The sequence below is a fragment of the Condylura cristata genome, unplaced genomic scaffold (genome assembly GCF_000260355.1).
Source record: "Condylura cristata isolate star-nosed mole 26May11 unplaced genomic scaffold, ConCri1.0 scaffold00008, whole genome shotgun sequence".
In the NCBI taxonomy this organism is placed as follows: domain Eukaryota; kingdom Metazoa; phylum Chordata; class Mammalia; order Eulipotyphla; family Talpidae; genus Condylura; species Condylura cristata.
In genome coordinates this window covers 57,009,807-57,025,241 of record NW_004567109.1, presented here as the reverse complement: position 1 = coordinate 57,025,241, position 15,435 = coordinate 57,009,807, and the positions used below count along the sequence as shown (strand labels likewise).

The window sequence follows — 15,435 nt, the reverse complement described above, 5'->3', positions numbered from 1 at the left end:
TACTCTTGGTGGGGGAATGCCTGATTTTGGGGGGCTTATTTGGAAACTATTATCCTTTCACCTCTCTTTCTATGCACACTAATCTATGAAAGATCTTTCACATGAACTAAGCCTTGTCTTTGTGGGCATGACTGACTTTACCCTATTAGAGCTTGTGAGTTTGGGGGTCCCAGGGCTCCTTTCAGTCAGCACATGAACTTAAGCAGAGGTTTAGACTGCATGGGTCCAAAGATATGGGATCTCTGCCTACAGGGTGAGACACTTTTGTAACTCTTGGTGCCCAAACTGCCCGCTGTAGTGGCTGACGCTGAGTCTGGGGCAGGGCACCCTTCTGCAGGGCCATGGACCTGCCACTGCTCCCTCTCACCATTTCTCACTACCCTAGACTATTCAGTGCAAAAAAAAGCCTGAGCATTCACTCATTGCCTAAGGGCCTGTTTCCTTGGGAACTGGAGCTATGACAGGAAGACAGAGGCATCCAGGGTTCAGATGGAGCAGCAAACGGATGTGTTATAGGTTAGGGTGTCTGGAGCCTGGTTTTAGATGCTGAAAAGATCATTTGTTTCTCTCACTTTCTCTCCTACTTGCTGACATAAGCCTGAAGGTCTGCAAGGAAAAGAAAAGAAGGCTTCCGCTCTACATTTAGAGATAAGGCTAAGAATGATCTTTCCTCAAGGAGAGGGAACTCAAAGCTCTAGATCATACTAAAATGTGAATGGCAGATATCAGTTCTGTCTCAAAGGCAGAGGAAGAGAAAACAGAAAGCCAGGGTGTCTGCATGCTTAAAGACAGGATAAGGGGGTGCCATTGAGGGGGGTTACCCAGGAGACCAATCTGAGATTTGGGCCTAGGGGGCACAGATGCGTAGTCAGGGATGAGCCATTTAATTCTATACAATAAGGGATCTGGATGAATGGTCTCTGATGCTTCCCTGTAGCTCTAATGGAAAAAGGAAAAGACACATCAAATTGGCCCTTCCTCCCTTTCTCCCATCCCACCTGACCCTACCCACCTTCCCTCCCTGGGTAATCTGAAGGCATAGGCACACCCCTCCTTGACACAACTCACAAGTTTGGCACAGGCCTTGCTTATAATAAAGGGACACCCATTGGAACAGGAGAGCTCTTTCAGTCCATTCTCACTGTTCCTGGGTTCCCTCACTGGCATTATAGGGGAGACATTTGAAACAGGCATGTTTCAATGACAATGAGCTGTGATCAAAGGCAAGAAATGAATGGAACATGGGGGCTCAGGCCATGAAGTGGACAGAGTTGGCTGTGTCCCTGCTGGCCAGGGCACAACACCAACTCTCTCAGTGGGACTTTACACATCAACATGGTTGGGACCTTCATATCTACCTTATCAAACTGATGAGAGGATTTCAGGAGCGGTGCTTAGAGTAAGCAGCCGGTTAGTGACAGCTCTGTGACTGTCGCAGCTGGTGATTACCATCGGCCTGAAGGCCAGGGCTTGTCACCTCAGCAGCTCGAGTTCTCCTGGCCAAGGGCCAAGTGAACCATCCCCACAATGATGTCTTACCTGAAATGAGATCCGACTCTCAACTCAAATAAGAAGCTTGTGGTTTGCTCCATTTTTATGGGAAAAGGGAGACCTGCCCAAGGTCCCTTCAGACTTCCTACAAAGCTCACAGACAATTTTCATAAAATGGAGCTCAACACTGTCATTACGAGGGCCAGACACAGGCAAGTGATAAGATTGGAGAGGTGGAATTTTTGAGGTTAAGCCTGCTCCCCAGAAGCCCACACCTTGGTGAGAAATCACATTTATTGTGTTGGGATATAGGATTGTATCTGTTTTTCTGCAGTTGTGGGATATAGGATTGTATCTGTTTTTCTGCAGTTGTGGGAAACCCTTTCCACAAGGGTTTCAAAGATGTTCATAGATTTCAAACTCAACTTTAGGATTTCCATGGACAGAAATCAGGCCTGAGAAGTTGGCATTTATGACCTGGATAGGAAAGAAACAGAGGATGGTGGGGAGGAGGATAAGGACACTTGGGGATTCAGGAAGCGGCCCGGTGGGGTGACTCCTCTTCCCTGTGGGGTGACTCCTCTGCCCCCAGGTACTTTCCTCAACCCTTTGGAAAGTAAAATCAGTTGGATTTCAGACACAGGTGCTGACTCGTTAGAGAACCACGAGGTGACCAAGTCCCTAAACCTCACTTGATGGGACTTGCTGGACTGAGAGGACATTGGGATTAGACTAGACACCAGGAGGCTCCTGGGGTCAGGTTGCCTGAGCAGGAAGTGTCTGAGCAGAAGCAGGATAGGGATAGAAGGCTTCCTGCAAGTTTGCCTGGATTGGAAGTTCAGCCTCTCCTCCTCCCGCCTCATGCCTCTGGGCCACATCACACCTCTGTGCCTCAGTTTCTTCAAATGGGCAATAACCCTACCTACCTCCTTGGGATGCTGCCGCATCAGCACGACAGCAGAGATGGTCTGAGCGAAGGACGTCAGGATTAAAACACACACTTCATGGTCAGCAAGCAAAAGCACACTTTATTTTTCTCTCCTTCCCTATTTATACCCTTCAGCATGGAACCTGGGGCTGGGGGGAGGCGGAAGCTCTCAGCAAGTGCGTCAATAACATGCGACAATAACATGGGGGTCAAAGAACAGTCACGTAAACACAAGGCAGTAAACACAAGGCAGGAACACTTCGGGCCTCCTGTTTTTCTGTTCCAGCACCCATGGCTCATTCTTTCTGTTTCCACACAACAGTGTGCATATGATTCTGTGGGGGAGGTGGGGAGGTCTGTCCAGACAAAGGACCCAACAGGATGCCATCGGGATTTAGAACAGTAATTCGTGTCAGGCCTAGGCCACTGTGCTAGGGACAGTCACACTGCTATCTTTATCTCTCATCCTTTACCATCCCCAGTGACAGCCTTTGAAAAGTGGGCACTCATCCATTTCTCACCCCATGTCACTACCTGCTTCTAAAATCTACCCAGCTGCTTCCCTCCCCAAACTCTCTCCCCTTCAGGCTCCCTGCAGGCTGAAGAGGGTCCTGCTCCCAACCCCTCTTCTGCCTGGGGTTACTCTGAAACCCCTGTGGACTTTTCCAGGAAAAGCTGCTCCTCTGAACCAATCAATGACAATGCCAAAGGCTGGCCCTTCAGTCTACTGGAGCCCCTGAGTCTTCAGCCTTTAGTTGGGGCCATTATCAGAGTGACCACTGTGGGTGATTTGGGCATCTCTTTCCAGAAGGGGAGAAAGCGGGCTTGAAGCTCTGCACCATACAGGTGGCAGAAGAAAGATTCTGGTAGATGTTCTGGCCTCCCTGTACCCCAGTGTTCCACCCCTAAGGGACAGGAACTGTGGAGAAGTTTCTTGGGGTGGTCCAGAGGAGACAGGAAACCTGGCCTAGGAACAGCTAGGTGTTTTGGCATCACCATTGGCCCCGACCTGTCTGCTCAGGGTTCCAAGGATGCCCTGGCCAATATGGACCTCAGAGGTTCAGTAACAAAATGATGCTACGAGGTTTGGGGAAACTTTTTTTTATTGTCAGTAAGTAATAACAACATGTAGAAGACAATCATCTAGAGTAAAGAATAGTTGGTGTATTGAAAAAAATGGAAAGGATAAAAACTGTTAACCAAAAATAAAATAAAAGAATATTTAAAAGGTTTTTGAAACCTTTAGAACATGAAATAAAAATACAGCACTTTAGGCTTAAGAAATTGGGCTATAAAAGGATGTGCCTCGGATGCTGGGGAGAGCAGATGGGAGACAGTCGTCGGGCTGGTTCCTCCTGTGGGCAAGAATCGGGGTGCAGGGTCCTCACCACCTCAGTCACAGCCCCTAAGGTGGGTAACACTCAGGTTCTGGGACATTGATCAGCCCCTCTGTGTCCTCTGTCTGAGTGAAGGGGTATGGGAGGGGCCTCCCAACTCTTGGAAGCTTCAATGTCTCTCTGTGCCTCCCCTCTTCTGGCAACTTCTCTCCCTGGCTCCCATAAACAGCCCTGGTAGCAGCATCTCACAGGTCAGTGGGTGGCAGCTCAGACACCTGCTTAGCTTCTTCAGGAGTCTTGCTGGCCAGCTTTGTAAGAGAAAAGAATAAACAAACATACCCCAGCTGAGTTTATCACAAGCACCACAGTCCATCACCAGGGCCCTCTGTGAACTCTGCCCGAAGCCCAGAGAACACGAGTTACCATGACTTGAGCGTGGCCAGAAAGGCTAGAGCACACAGTGGTCAGCGCGCAGGCTTTGCCACAGAACCTGACTCAGGAGCCCTATAAAATCCCCACAGGGGGCCCTCACTGGTGGTGCAGCTGGTTAAAGCTCAGCACTGCAAGCTAGCAGCAGTAGCTTCAGTGTGAGTTTGATCCCCGGTCCAGTGATGATCCACATGGTGTGGCAGACCTCCCGTCTTGCCCACTGCTCCCCTCAGCAATGTACTTTATTGATCTGCCTGTTCTGCTCCCTACTCTGTCTCTGGTGGATCCTCTCATGGGCCCTGGACCTCTGGCCTGCACCCAGTTCTGTACGCATAAATAAATAAATCTTATAAAAAAACAAAAACAAAAACATCCCACAGGGATAGCGGAAGATCAGTGGGGGTGATGTTTGGAGTACCCCGGCATGGTTTCTGGCTCGCTGCGAGATGGTGGTAAACTCTGCCTTATTATAGTAGCAGCGTTCTGCTTTAAGATCATTTTGAGGATCAAAAGTGTCAACGGTCTCTTCTTTATCTTGAGCAAAGACTGAGAAGTAACAATAGGAGATGGGACTTGAAAAGTCTGGGCTCGGACACAAGCTTTTAATTAGTAGGATTTTGTAATATAAGTTGAATAGGAAAGTGCCTCCAAAAAACTTTGAAAAGCATTTTCATCATCCTGTAAAGGCAGCCAGCCCTGTGGCTCTGGCAGGAACATGGAAGGGCAATTTAGGCAAAGGACAGCAACTGGTTCCTGGGCTCCAGGGGTTTGGCAGCCCCTTAGCACATTCTGGCAGACAGCAGGGGCCCGTCCTGGCCAGAAGGTGAGTGGTCATGCATTCTGGGCTTTGCAGGCCAGTGGCTCAACCCCAGGGCCCTGGCCATGCCTCCTGGGGGGAGCACAGATGAACACATATACACACACACCCCACATTTTCTACTCTTCATTTTTCTCTTCTCTTTCCTTTGTTCTCTTCCCTTTCCCCACCCCAACCCCCTTCCACCCATCTGGGTCCTCACCATGGTCTTGAAGAACTGATTTACTTTATTTCTTTTGAGAGTCTTCTTGTCACCTTCAGAGATGGAGAGGAAGGTCTGGCTGAGACGGGAAGATGAGCTGGCCTCGTCCATGCCAGGCATACCTATTACGGAGAGCGCAAGGGCTGGGGGACAGTGGACAAATGCTGAATGGGCAGGTGGGATAGACAGCATCCAAGAGCAGAGGAGGCAGGCTGACAGGCCTGGGACAGAGTCAGACTCTAGGGAGAGCAGGTCAGGTACCAAGTGGGAAGCAGGGAGGCCTGTTTCTTGCTTGCTGTGGCTATTAAAGCTTCCTTCTCTGTGAGACTTTCTAAATACCCCAGATGGCGCTGGGCCTCCGGGATTCTGGGTTAGAAATAGGGGTCCAAGGGAATGAAGACTTCCTGGCCCCTGGGGCCCTGATTCCCTCAGGGAATGTGGCCTTTTGCCTCATGATGTGGCGACAACATCAGTTTATTGCTTTTTACCTTCCAACACTAAGAACCTGGATTTCAGTTTTCCCCAAAGGCAGGGCTGGTGGGGAGGGGAGTCACTGGTGCTTGCAGCCCCTAGCCCAGAGCCAACAGGCTGGAGAAATCAGCCATCTCTCTGATTAGTAAAATGCAGGTAAGAACCCAGGCCTCCGGGTGGTGTGTCTGTGTGGGGGGCAAGTGAGACATTAGAGTGAACTAGCTGGGGGCTGTGTCGGGCTCTTCTGTCTGGTTAAAGACATGGGGGGACCTGGTTCTGAACCCAGTATTCCCTGGCTTCTTGGTCTATGTGATAGGGAAATAACATGAGCTCATTCATGACTGTGAGCTGAGTGTAACCGAAACCAGGAAGGAGGAGCAGTTAGCACAGGGCGGCCCCAGTCTGCACTCCGGCGTGAGAACAGCCTGCCCATTCTACAGGGCATGAGGCTAGTCCCGGCTCTCTACCCTGGAGCTTGGGCCGAGTGGCTGTGTGCCGCCTGGGAGCTCTGGGGGAGCCCCTTGCCCAGTCAGAGCGTTTGTTCTCTAGAGGCAGACCTCCCGCCGGACATGAAAGAGGTGGGAAAGAGACATACTGCCACTCCAAGGTGTGGTGGCAGTTTCCAGAAGGTCTAGAAGTAGTCTTGCAGGTCCCAAAAGAGGACTTTGGAACATACCAGATTCAGAGATCTGGAGGCTGGACAAACTTAGAACCCAGGCCACCTGACGTGACCATGGAGTCCCAGCGGCTCCTGAGGACCGGGGTGACAGAGGCCTCTGCTTCCCACGTGTGGGTAACTGCATTCCCACAGAGGTTGTCAGGAGAAACAGAGGATGGGGGGCTGTGAGCAGAGGCTCTTACCCCTGACCTCCTGTGGACATGATTTTTACCATCCTCCACCCTCCCAGTGGTGCCCACACTGGCTTTATCCCCCGTGCTGGTGGTGGCAGCATGCGTACCTGGGATGGTGGGCATAGACTGGCTGGCAAAACTCATCTGAGACAGGATGGAGGCCCTGGGAGGGACGGTTGTGTGCTCCGATAGGTTGGTGTCACTCATGAACTCATGTTTTCTGGAAAGCTGGATGAAGACATCACATCACGTCACACACACATACACACACACATGCACACATGCACACATGCACCCATATACACAGCACAGAGAAGCTTATTATGAGGCAGCTCAGGGCCTGAAAAGTCAGTGATGAGAGCTTGGCATGGCTTCCATGGACCCAACTCCAAATTCATTTATTCTGTTTTGTATCATTCCATTCGATGTCTGTCTGCCATGTACAACTCCAGGGGTTGTGTTAGGCAAATGACCCTCTAGGACTGTGAAACAAAAGACTTATCACCAGCTTTTCTCCCCTGGCAAGAGTAGCCTCTGTGGACCCTGTGTAGTTTGTAGAGGTTCCTTTCTGCACAGCAAGGCATTCCCGATGGCCCTTTGTCCTTTCAGCTGACATTCCTTCCTTCTCAGTTAATCCCTCTCCTCTTCTGAGACTCCTGGAGCCCTTTCTACAAACTTCCCTTTTAGGGAAGAGGCAGATGAACACAAGGCTGTCTGGTTCCAAGACTTCTATTAAGAGCTATTCATTTACAAGATGAAAGTCCCCCATGTTAGGGCACTGTGGCCTGGCAAGGCTCCTGGACACTGAGAAGCTTAATGGAGCCTAGGGGGGTTCAAATAACCCTGGGGCTGGGGACAGAAATCCCCCACCTGCAAGGCCGCTCTCCTGCAGTGGGAGAAGCCAGCTGCTACTCCCTAGCTTTGCAAAGCCCTGTGCAATGCTAGGGAGGACGCTCATAGAGTTCACTGCCTGGGTTCAGATTCTGGCTTTGTCAGGCCTTCATTTTGAAAGTGGGGCTTGACTGGGACCATGCCTCTGGGCCCCGAACAGTGCCAAGGTGCAGCTGAGATTTAGTAAGGTTATCAGGAGGCAGCCACTTACTCGCTTCAGGTCTGACTCGGCTGCCGCCTTCTCGTCTGCAAACACCACACTGCTCCTCTTGGCTCTCTTCTTGGACCGCCGTAGTTTGACCTCTGGTAGTGTGCTCCCCGGGGAGATGGGGTCCTCTGACTCCACTTTTGGAGTCTTGGGAGCTGCTACATCCAGGTCAAAGCTAGAGAGCAAGAGGGACAGCAGTAGAAACTGTGGTCAGAGCTTCCGCAGGACTGCCATGTCCAAGCTGTCACTATAGAGGAGGCAGTTCAGTTAAACTGGCTCTTTGGGAAGTGACTTGCTGACTTGGCAAATATTCAAAGCACACGTTAAGTTAAATTGCTGGAGGAGAACCATAAAAAGGAAAGACTTGGTAGTGAAACAAGAAGGGTGGATAAATTCATGCACCTGGATCAAGTCCAGACTGCTACCTTTGAGCTGAATCAACTTGGGCAAGTCACTCAAACTCTTTGAGCTGTTATTTCCTTTTCAGTAAATGAGGACAGGTACAGCGCCCTTGCAGTGTGGCCTGAGATGAGGTCTGAGAACCACTAACACATTCTGGGCCCCTGGAGTGTGCTGGTCCGTGTCACCTGTTGTTACCACAGAGTGGCATGGAAGTTCCAGGAAGGTAGAAGGGCAGGTTTTTCTTAGGAGGAGGGAGAAAGGACCCCAAAAGAGGTCTGGAAGGTTCAGGGGGGTTGCTTTGAGTTGGGCCAAGACAGGTTCCAGAATGATGCAGGCTGTGTGAGGTCTGGCCACAGAGTCGTTGGACTGGGCATCCTGGGACTGTGGGCAGGGCCTGCTGGTGTTCAGGCAAAGTCACCTGGCCTGCCCCAGCTGCAGTGATCCCCAGAGATGGCCTTAGGAAGTGAGGCACTCTGGGGTGGGTGTGAGGGTTCAGTGAGGAAAGGTGGGAGAGATTCTGATAGAGAGAGCTGGGAGGATTTGAGGCAACAGCTAAGACAGAAGGAAAAGCAGTGACATTTTGGTGGGAGCTGGACCAGGGGCTGCCTGGGCCGGGGACTGACCTCTCTGAGGTGGTCTTGCTGGGGGTGCTGCAGTCAGAGTTCATGGATGCCATAGAGATGATGGACATCTGCCTGTAGGAACGCAGCATCGACCGCGGGCGGCCCATGCCCACGCGCCTCTCCTCGAAGTCAGGCTGTGGGTGGGAGAGCCCAGCGTTAGCAGTCATTAGGCTGAGAGCAGGCCAGAAGGTGGGGGGAGGTGACCTCCAGCTTCCTGCTACCTTTCCCTCCACCTGGGCAGGCGGAGCTGTGGGGTGTCAGGACAAAAGCTTCCCAGCAGTTTAATGAAGACTTGGGTTGGCACTGCTTCCTGGTCATGGGTAGTGATCACTACATCCTTGCAATTTCCCTGGTGATGGGAGTGTCTTGGTTATTCCTGGTGGCCCCTCATGCTAATGAAAAGGCTCAGGAGACGCAGAAAGACCCACTTATTGATTACAGGGCTGGGCTTTGAACTGAATGAGATTAACTCAACCTCCGGGGAAGAGAAGGGGCTATAGATGGATATTTATCACATAAAAGTGACTCCCCCAGCCACACCTGAATCCCAATTAAACTGAGGACACTGGGCTCAGGCCAGCTTTCCTGGTCAGTAATCATACATGATGTGCTGGTGGGGACAGCGGGATGACCTCTCCTGAGGCCACAGAAGTTAATGTTTGTGACCCACCCAGACCCACCCATCTCTTCATTTGGCTGGTCCTGGTTTGTATCCCTTATGTAGTCATAAGAATAGTGCTCTCTTGAGGCCTGTGGAATTATCAACTCTGAGAGGTGTTGAGAATATTCACTCTATAAACACCGATGACAAGGGCAGGTGGCTTGGGAACCCTGGTGTCTTTAGTGAGGGGAATATTGTGGATTCCGTGAAATCTGACCCACCTCTGGGTGGCTAAGGTCAGATTGCATAAGGGTATCATGGAGGGTGCTTTGGAAGAGGCAGTCTGTCTCAAGGGAACACTCTAGTATCAGAAGACAAGAGATTGGGGTCTACTTCTAGGCACTTTTAGCAACATACTTCCACACTCTAGGTATCAGCTTCCCCATCTGTAAGCTAGAGGACTGGGCCCATCTCTAAGGACCTGTGCAGGCTTGACATTTGGGGACTAAAGTTTGTGGGGAAGAAGAGAAAGAAGCTGTCCCTGTGAGCACCAGGCCAGTGCTTTCTGTAGGTGCGGTGACCAAAAACACTGGCTTGGAGACCAGCAGAGCCAAGTCCATATTCTAACCTGCTCTCAGAGCTGTGCAGCCTTTCATAGTCACTTAAGACCTCTGAACCCCCAGAAGAGACACAAGGAACCAAGATCGCTCCCACCTCCCAGGCGTGTTCTGGGAGATGTCAAGGGCATCTAGGAGATGTCCTAGCAACCAGTGCTTCTAGCAACCAGGCACATAGCCAATGCTTCATCAATGTAGCTTATATTCTTAACAGGGTCCCTTGAGTGGTAAGGGCTCAATTTGTGACTGCAGTTTATGGAGGGTGACTTTTGGGGGACCACGTGACAATGAAGTTTTCTCTGCATTGATCCCTGATGCTGGTCTGCAGGTCCTTCTGCAGGAGGGCAGGTTGCTGTGCTGGGTTTCGTCTTCTGTGCTGGGTTTCGTCTTCTGTGGTCCCCATGGCCACTATCCTCTCTGCCCTGCCCCACCATCTCACTCCTTTGGGCTTACAGGGACAGCCTTACCATCTCTCGGACACCATATTCCTTCTCCACCTTCACTTTCAAGTTCTTGAAACATTCTTCCATCCGGTCATGGAAGGGCCGCAGATTTTCAGATACTCTTTTCTCATGGATCTTAATCCCAGCTCCCAGGAAGGGGATCTGGAGACAAAGGTGGTAAGTGATGAGCCAGAGTCTGGCCACCTGGCCTTGGCCTGGACACAGCCTATTCAGGCGGCTGAGTCTAATCTGCCTGCTGAGGAGTCATTGAGGGCCTTAGGGTCCTCGGAGACCTTCATGCAGAGCTCCCAGCCCTAGAAAACAGGAAGTTGCAACCTGGGGGTTGCTCATGAAGGGGGGGGAGACCTCTAGCTGTTCTTGCTCCACAGATGGTTGCATCTCCCATTAGAGCCTCAAAGTGCGCTCTTGTAGAAGCTATAGTGGGGCAGAGTAGGGAGCAGAAGGGAGGAATCTCTGTTCCTCTGACTAAAGCCTTCCTCAAGAAGTTCTTGGTGTTGCTAAATGGCAAGTATGGATGTCAGAATTTGGGAGACTGAAGAAGGAATGAGGTGAAAGGGAAAGTCTCCTCTCATGGTAAGAGAGGTCGAGTCATACTCCATGTGGAGGCTCAGATAGTGCCTGAAAAAGGGTCGTAAAACCTTAGGAAGGTGAGGGAGAGGGACAGATATGATGGGGTTAACTTTTCAGTTTCCTGCAAAAGGAGGTCCTTGGGCCCTATTTAAATGGTAGACACAGGAGAGTAGCCATATCTCCCTACCACTAGAGGGAACCATTGAGGAAGTTTGTATAATAAGTCCTCAGCATCATAAATAGGTTCTGGAAATGTTGTCTTTAAGCAAAACAGTGCACCCCAAAACAATTTTACTAATTGACATAAACAATTGTTAGGTTCCTATAACATATTTATGGTCACAAAAATATTACCAAACTTGTAAATAAAAACTCAACTTGGGGGATACCTGGTGGCCTATGGGCTAAATCACAGTGCTATCACCACAAAGCCCTGAGTTCAATCTCTCACCCCCAGTCAGGAAGCTGACCCACATATGATGAAACAGATCTTTCCTGTCTCACCACCTGCTCCCCTCAGCAGTGACTATTTCAGTCAATCTGCCTGTTCTGCCTCCCACTCTGTCTCTGGTGAATACTCTCCCCTCACACCTCTGGCCTATACCCCAGTTTTTCTATTCATAAATAGATAAATAAATCTTAAAAATAAAAATAGAACCAAATTACTTGAAATACTCCATAATTATTTGTATTCATTCATTCATTCACTCATTTATTTTCCAACCTATTTATTCTAGCGAAGGATCTCAGGGGGGCAGGGCCTCTCCTAACAACTGAGAACACAAGACAGGGCCCCATACTGGACAGGACACCCCTCCATCATAAGGCACCTCTCTCTGTAAACTTTAGCTTTTGTTGGGTTGCTAGATGAGGTGCAAATATATCCCCCTCTGAAATCTACAGTTCTCATGTTTTGAAAAAATCCAAAGTGTATTTGGCTTTTCAAAATCAAGCTCCAACCTAGATCCAAGAAGATAGAGAATGAGTCCAATTTTGTCCAGCATTATGTTCTGCTGCCTGACACAGAGTTAGGATGCAATTAAAAGGAAGTTGCAAGAATCAATGCAATAGGTGTGGAAGAATTCATTTGCTGAGTGTGATAATGTGAGAAGGCTGCTTGCATCATGAGCAGGGTAGGGTAGCATTTTCTAAGTGTGCCCATAGTCAGGATGCCTGTCTCTGAACAGGAGGGACACGGCTCAGAGCAACCTCCTTTGAGAAGTTGAGCGGTGATACAATATGGTGGCAGAGAATAGGGGGAAAGGCGTGTGATGGGGAAAGGGAGCCACTAGGAGGTGCTGTCTGAAGAAGCCTTGCTAATGACAGGGAAGCTGTAACACCTAGTATCTGCTCTCAAATTCTTCCTTCTTGTTTGTAGTGACCTTCCATTAGCTCCTCCACTGGCAGAATTTCCTAGAAGGCATGGCCTGGTATTAGATATGCTGAGGCCAGGGTCCATGCTTTGGGTGTGGTGGGCATAGCATGGAGAATTAATTACCAGGTGTGAGACACCCACAGTGGAGATGCAGGGCTGTGATATGGACGGAGACACCAACCAATAAACAAATTTTTATTACATGTTAACCTTCTCTGGGGCACCCAGAAATAGCTGAAGAAGGGAATTAATCAGAGTTGGGTCTTCCTGCTGTCTGAGGAGGAATGTCATTGACTCTTAAAGGTCATGCTGACCTCAGAAGGATGGAGATCTTGGGAATATTTGAATTTCACAGGTTGCACAAGGTAAGAAGGGAGAGAAAATTCCAGACCCACAAGATGCATTCAGAAAGTGTGTCTGTGCGACCCGTGCTTGGTGTTTCATTTTTAAAGCCTCACTTTGCATAAATTGACAGAGGCAGAGAAGGACCTGAATTAGGAATCCTTATTTTAAGAAAGGAGGCTGCACCCAATGCTTCTCATTCCCTGATTTCCCTGGAGTAACAAAAACTTCCCACCACAATAGCTTGCTTTTCTTTGCACAGTGACTGGCAAGAAGGGAGAGAGGGAGGAGGACAGGCAGCTGCAAACTGCTGCCCCTTCTCCACCCTACCTCCCTCCAGCCCCAGTACTTTGAAGCCTGTGTTCTGGGTGTTGGGGTTCATGGAGGGAGTTATCTAAGAAGAGGGGAGGCTGGTCCTTTGATGCTCCTGAGCAGGGTGGGAATGGGGTGGTCTGGTGGATTGTTTTCTTTTCTAGAAAGTGGGTGAGCAAGAGACCTAGAGAAGGGGAGAACGGGAGAGGGGAGGGAGAGAAACACAGGAGATAGCCAGAGGAAGCAGGGGAGGGGGGCAGAGACAAGGGTGCATGGAATGAAGGGATCTAAGAAGATGAGCCCACCACAACAGCCAGCAGCAGGCTGCAGGAGCTGCTTCCAAGTCCTCTGGCAGGGCTCCAGAGGGCCGAGCAGCTCGTGCTGAACGCAGGCCCTCTGACCCAACACCAACCAAATAAAGGCCTCAATTATTTTCCGAACCTGATATCCATCTGACATTATCTGCAATAAACTGGGTCAGGCTTAGGAGGAGGAGAGTTGGGGCTGGTGTCTTCTATGATCTGGTTGGCGCCTGCTGGCTGTGAGGGGAAGGTGGTGGTGGAGGTGTGGGGGCCTAGTCCCACTGGAAAAAAATACCTCCTGAACTTGACATCGCATAAAGCACTCTTGGCAATGGCAGCACAGAATTCAGGGGCCTGAGAGCCCTTTTGGGTGCCGTGTGCCCATCCAGATCACAGGAGGTGCCCCCTTAGGTGAGAAGGAGAGGCAGGAGAGACAAAAGCCCAGGCACAGGGAAACCAAACTGTCTGCCAGGCAGAGGATCCCTGAGGGCAAGTGAAGCTGAACCCACTGGGGAGAGAAAGGGAGGGTTGCCCCCAGACCAGCTCTGCTTTACCTGCCATGCAATCAGGTCTTTGAGGCGGCTCAGCTTGTCCTGGTCCTCGGGGTGGGTCCTGGTGTACTCTTCAGTGAAGAAGGCCTGGGAAGACAGACAATGACTGGGGTTTCTGCTCATATGGTAGGGACCCCACAAGTCATCTCTGTGTTACGGGATAGGATTCCATTTGAGGGGGCAATAATGAGGTCACAAGTATTGGAAGGAGCAGGGACTTATAGGGACTGACACTGTTTCTCTTCCTGTAGGCTCAGATTAGTGCCTGTGGAAATGGATGCTACAAACCTCACATAATTCTTAAATTGGGGCCCTTGGACTAGCATCACCGGACAAGTAATTAGAGCTGGACCTTCATGAGCTCACCCAGGCCTACTCAACCAGATCCTCCAGGGATGGGGTGGCTCTTCTGTGTGTCAAGAAGCCCTATGGGGGACTTTGATGTACATTCAAGTTCGAGAGCATTGTCCCAAGGAAAATAATTCAGCCAGGGCTTTCACCTCAGGTGTTCCAGCTCACCTCACCAAGTCCCTCATTGCCTGGGAAACTGGCAGCTCCCAACTCTTTCTGGGGGTCACGTTTTAGTGTGTACAACACACATATACAGACACATATATATCATCCCTAAAGGCTGTACAAAATGTTACCAATGATGACTCTATGGGATATTTGATGGATGGAATTACTGTTCTTAATTTATACTAGAATGTGGTAATCTTAATTTTACACCAATGAATGTGTTTTAATTTTACATCAATGAATATAAAAGAAAAGATAGAAAATTTATCATGAGATTTATTAAAATGAAGAGTCCATTTTCCCTTCCATGTCCTATTCATGCAAGGTAGGTGAAAAACAGATAAGGACTTTCTATTCCACTTCAATGCCAGAAAGAGCTGTGTCCTCCTACTGGGAAATTGGTGTTTTTCCTGAGTGGATAATGTGGCTTATCTAACATGACATTTCCCTTTTTGCCATGGACACTAGGAGGCTCAGAATTGAAATCTGTGGCTTAAATGTGTGGGAATTTCTAAAGGAATTTTATGAACTGGATATCTAGATTCTAGGCCCTCTACTGGAGTTGTTGATGCTGGGTCCCCATTTGTAGAGGTATTTCATATCTTCAGGAAGAGATCGTTTTACCTAGTGGCAAGCACTTTGATTTGTGGCTACTAGAATTTTGTGCCTGGCTTATGGCCAGCCTAGAGTCTTTTCTTGTTAGAGGGGCATGGGATGCGCCTCTTTGAACAGTGGGTACTTTTGCCCCCAGCTCCTTTCTTTTCTACTAGTATGTGACAATGAGGGTGGGAAGATGATGAGAGGGGGGTTGTAAAATCTCTGGAAGGTCCAACCAACCTGAAATTTTGGTTGGCAAAAGGAGTTACATGGGCTCTCCCTGGTGGTGCAACAGGTTAAAGCACCACATTATGAAGCTCTCTGAAGCCACTGCCACATGGCATGACTTCAGTCCCCTGCCAGGGAGCTGGACCTGTCCTGAACTGCCTGCTGCTCCCCTCAGCAGTGTATTTCAGTAGATCTGCCTGTTCTGCTCCCCATGCTATCTCTGGTGAATCCTCTCACGCATCACACCTCTGGTCTGTACCCCAGTTCTGTAAGCATGAAGAAAGAAAGAAAGGAAAGAAAGAAAGG

The 15,435-nt window shown here is 49.7% G+C and overlaps 1 protein-coding gene across 1 annotated transcript in view; it reads right to left on the bottom strand.

Moving 5' to 3' along the window:
* Nucleotides 1-3,508: 3,508 nt before the first annotated feature.
* The window catches only part of DOCK2 (dedicator of cytokinesis 2), a 394,233-nt gene continuing 382,306 nt past the window's right edge, over nucleotides 3,509-15,435 (bottom strand). The window contains exons 49-55 of the mRNA XM_004679543.2: nucleotides 13,789-13,872; nucleotides 10,337-10,474; nucleotides 8,652-8,785; nucleotides 7,630-7,801; nucleotides 6,635-6,755; nucleotides 5,205-5,347; nucleotides 3,509-4,064 (exon numbers count right to left, since the gene is read on the bottom strand). Coding sequence (XP_004679600.1) covers nucleotides 4,002-4,064; nucleotides 5,205-5,347; nucleotides 6,635-6,755; nucleotides 7,630-7,801; nucleotides 8,652-8,785; nucleotides 10,337-10,474; nucleotides 13,789-13,872 — 855 coding nt within the window. The 3' untranslated portion in view covers nucleotides 3,509-4,001. The remainder of the gene's footprint in view (nucleotides 4,065-5,204; nucleotides 5,348-6,634; nucleotides 6,756-7,629; nucleotides 7,802-8,651; nucleotides 8,786-10,336; nucleotides 10,475-13,788; nucleotides 13,873-15,435) is intronic.